General features: G+C 47.9%; 1 protein-coding gene across 1 annotated transcript in view; it reads right to left on the bottom strand.

The window, feature by feature from the left end:
- The window catches only part of TFAP2C (transcription factor AP-2 gamma), an 8,723-nt gene that overhangs the window by 4,473 nt on the left and 1,100 nt on the right, over window positions 1–3,150 (bottom strand). The window contains exons 2-5 of the mRNA XM_019509767.1: window positions 3,018–3,149; window positions 2,817–2,868; window positions 1,094–1,316; window positions 312–430 (exon numbers count right to left, since the gene is read on the bottom strand). Of these exons, the coding sequence (XP_019365312.1) occupies window positions 312–430; window positions 1,094–1,316; window positions 2,817–2,868; window positions 3,018–3,149 (526 nt within the window). The remainder of the gene's footprint in view (window positions 1–311; window positions 431–1,093; window positions 1,317–2,816; window positions 2,869–3,017; window position 3,150) is intronic.

The following is a 3,150-nucleotide window of genomic DNA, read 5'->3' on the forward strand; positions in this document are numbered from 1 at the left end:
GGGGGGGGGGGGGGGGGGGGGTGCAGAGGTGGAACACATTCATATACTTAAACAACCTTTCAGATCAAGTGTTACTTGCATGGGACACTACAATTTGTTCTGAGGATGATCCCAAATAAAAAGGTCTTATTTGCATTAACATGTTGAGAGGTTTAGTAGACAGCACTGTTTGTTTATTTTCTGGAACTCGTTTTCTAAAAGCTTTATTCTGTTTGGTAGTTTCTAGGCTTCAATTTGCATGCAAAATTAGAAGACATATGCCTAACAGTAACAACAATTTTTTTTTTCATGAAACGCATCTAAAAACTAACCTTCTACCAAAGACGTCAATAAAGTCACATTTGCAGCTTTCCTTCTACCGGCTGGAAGATTCAAGCCAATTTTATCCAGTTTTTCCCTTAGTGATCTGCCACCATTTTTGGATTTGGCTCTGTAATTAGAGAGAGAAATTATCTTATTTAGCTGGGGGGGGAGCAGCACTTATTTTGAAAATGGAAAACTTGAGTTACTAACATGCAACAAGAATCTATTGGGGGAAAAATGAAAACAAGCTCTGTTTTCAAATGACCTACTTTTTATTGCCGTCAGGCTAAAACAGATCAGAAAAACAAGATCAAACGCGTTTTGCCTTTAAAACTGCACCATCAAAAAAAAATGGTGGCCGAACAATGAGCGTTACATGGATTCAATAGTTTACAAAAGTTAAAGGACATAGAGAGTGTCTAAGCGATACATAAAGACGCACAATTCAAGACAGTTTTACAGACAAGATTATTTCTCATCGCACTAGGAAACATCGTCAAAAAAATTCTCTTGTTGCCGTTTCAAAGATGGAATCAATCAGATTTTAAGCACAGAGAGAGAGAGAGAATTTGCTGTCAGAACTGTTATAGCACTTCTCTTTGGGAAGTGCCAGAAGTGCAAACAAGGAGTTTTATTTCCAAAGCCTATTAGAATTCAGCGTTATTTTTTTTTCCCCAGAAAATCCTTTAGACAAACAATTCTTCCCTCCCCATCTCTGCACAAACCTTGCAACAAAAATCATTCAACAATATCTATTTTAGGGTAAAGGTGCGGGGCAATAGCAGCCTACCTTCTGAGTACGCCTCCCAGCAAAGAGGCGTTTAGGCATTCTGGAGGCGAGAGCCTTCTCTGAACTTCTGCTACTGTCACTTTATATTTAGATGTGGAACTCAGCAGAGAAAGCCTCCCCGGAACAGAACAAAATACTTCATTGGGGTTTATCACCACTCCAATTAATCCATCCTTCTGGCAGGGGAGACCCAGAGCACTGTTTTTCGTTAAGGAAATAGGACCTGCAGGAGGAGGTGGGAAAGCAGGTATTTTATACAACGAGGAAGCAATAGTTGAGGTTTCTCCGAAGACACGGAGTCAAACCTTATTTCATGTTAAATATTCACCAGTGAATCTCACCCTAAATCCTAACCTACAACGCCACTGGCTAGATGGAGCATGCACAGCTACTAACAGGCACTGATTATGTTGTTCCTGCTGTCCTCACAGCACATTTCAAGAAGCTGCTGCATCACAATTAAGAATGTGTCACAATCTTTCAAAAGTCATGTAAAAAGACCCACAAAAAAATTAACCCCCCCCACCCCAAAACCCCGTTGTGTACCAATGAAACTATTCTGAAGTTAACAAATTTGGACGCAGAAATGGCACAGCAAGACTATAAAACTTTATATAGTGGCAGACGGTAAGTTAGCAACACACCAGAAAACTCCTTCAAATCAAAAGATAGGGATAGAGGTCCCCCGCCCTGCCCAGCCAAGCACAAGCAGCGCGATACAAAGAATGAAGTGCCAAAACAGGACAGCGTTCTTCCTCTACTTTCACAGCTGAGAGACCAGCCTCTCCCTCGAGTTCAGCTCTTCTCCAAATATTGCAATAGAAGACGCATATCCAGCCGAGACCAGAACCAAGAGCAAGACAGCTTGTGTTTAAAGGCGCCATTCTAAGTCCCGAGCAGGGATACCGTATTTGCCAGAGATACGCACCAGAATTAACATAGCAACATGCTGAAATCCTGTCCACTAGCCGCTCAGCAATTAAATCATTCCAATGGGCAACTAATGCGAGCAAGAGTTAAAACAGCAAAGCCTACCCATATTTACTACATGCAGGGGCACTCGAGGGGTGTATCTGACAGCAGAACAGTTCGTCCATGAGCTAATTCAGCCATCAGAGCTTCTGACAAGCGCTTCTGCTTTTCCTCAGATACTTATTTGTTTGAAGTCCCCTTGAGAGGAAGCCTGCCCTGGTTTTTAAAGGGCCACTTGGTTGGCCAGCAGCAAGAAAAGAAAGCCAAGGCTTGCCAGCCAAGTCAAGATGTTTTTAAACCTGGTTCAAGCAGCAGTTACCAAGCGCTCTCCCCCAGATAAGCTCCCCGCAAGCCGCTCCCCCCGCAAGCCTTGTCCTGGCGGGGAAGAGGCAAGGCGCTGGGAGAGCCGAGATGTCCTTGGTTGCCCCAGTGCTGCCGCCCCCCACAGGGCAAGGCTGAAAGCAAAAGCGAACGGCCTGCTCTCCCTCTGCACGGCTGGGAGCATCCCTGGGACTTGCTGGCAAGCAGCTCCCGGTGTGGCCCGTGCCTTTGTTCCCTGCCTCAAGCCTTCCTCTGGCTTTCCCACACTGCTTCCCAGCACAGTCATTGGGGATCTAGACCCCCTCCTTTGCTCCCAGCAGCGACCCGCAGGCCTCCTGCCGCGGAGAGGCTCTCGATTAAACGCACTAGGGAATCCTGCTCGACGACGTGGCGAGGCCAAGGTAGAGGGAAGCAAAAAGCGCCTACTGACCTTTTCTAATGACTGTCTGGTCGTGCATTAGCAAGTGTTGGTCTTCCACGTTCTGCGGAAAGAAGTACAGGTCCTTTAGAGCGGGCGAGTCTGGGATCTGCCCCCCCCCCCAGCCTGGACGGTGCCCCTGGCTCTCAAAGCAGGGCTGGCTGCCCTCGCCCGGGAGGCAGGGAGCCGCTGGGGCCAGCGCCCGGGCCTTACCTGCACCTCTTCCATCTGATGGGCCACGTCGTGCAGCCCCAGGTTCTCGGCCAGCGCCGCCGCGTCCAGCCCGTGGGCCTGGGGCAGCAGGAGCTCGGCTCGCCGGTACGCCTCCCTCCTGCCCCCGGCCGAG

This window comes from Gavialis gangeticus, unplaced genomic scaffold (assembly GCF_001723915.1).
Source record: "Gavialis gangeticus isolate Ggan-Ray unplaced genomic scaffold, GavGan_comp1, whole genome shotgun sequence".
NCBI lineage: Eukaryota > Metazoa > Chordata > Crocodylia > Gavialidae > Gavialis > Gavialis gangeticus.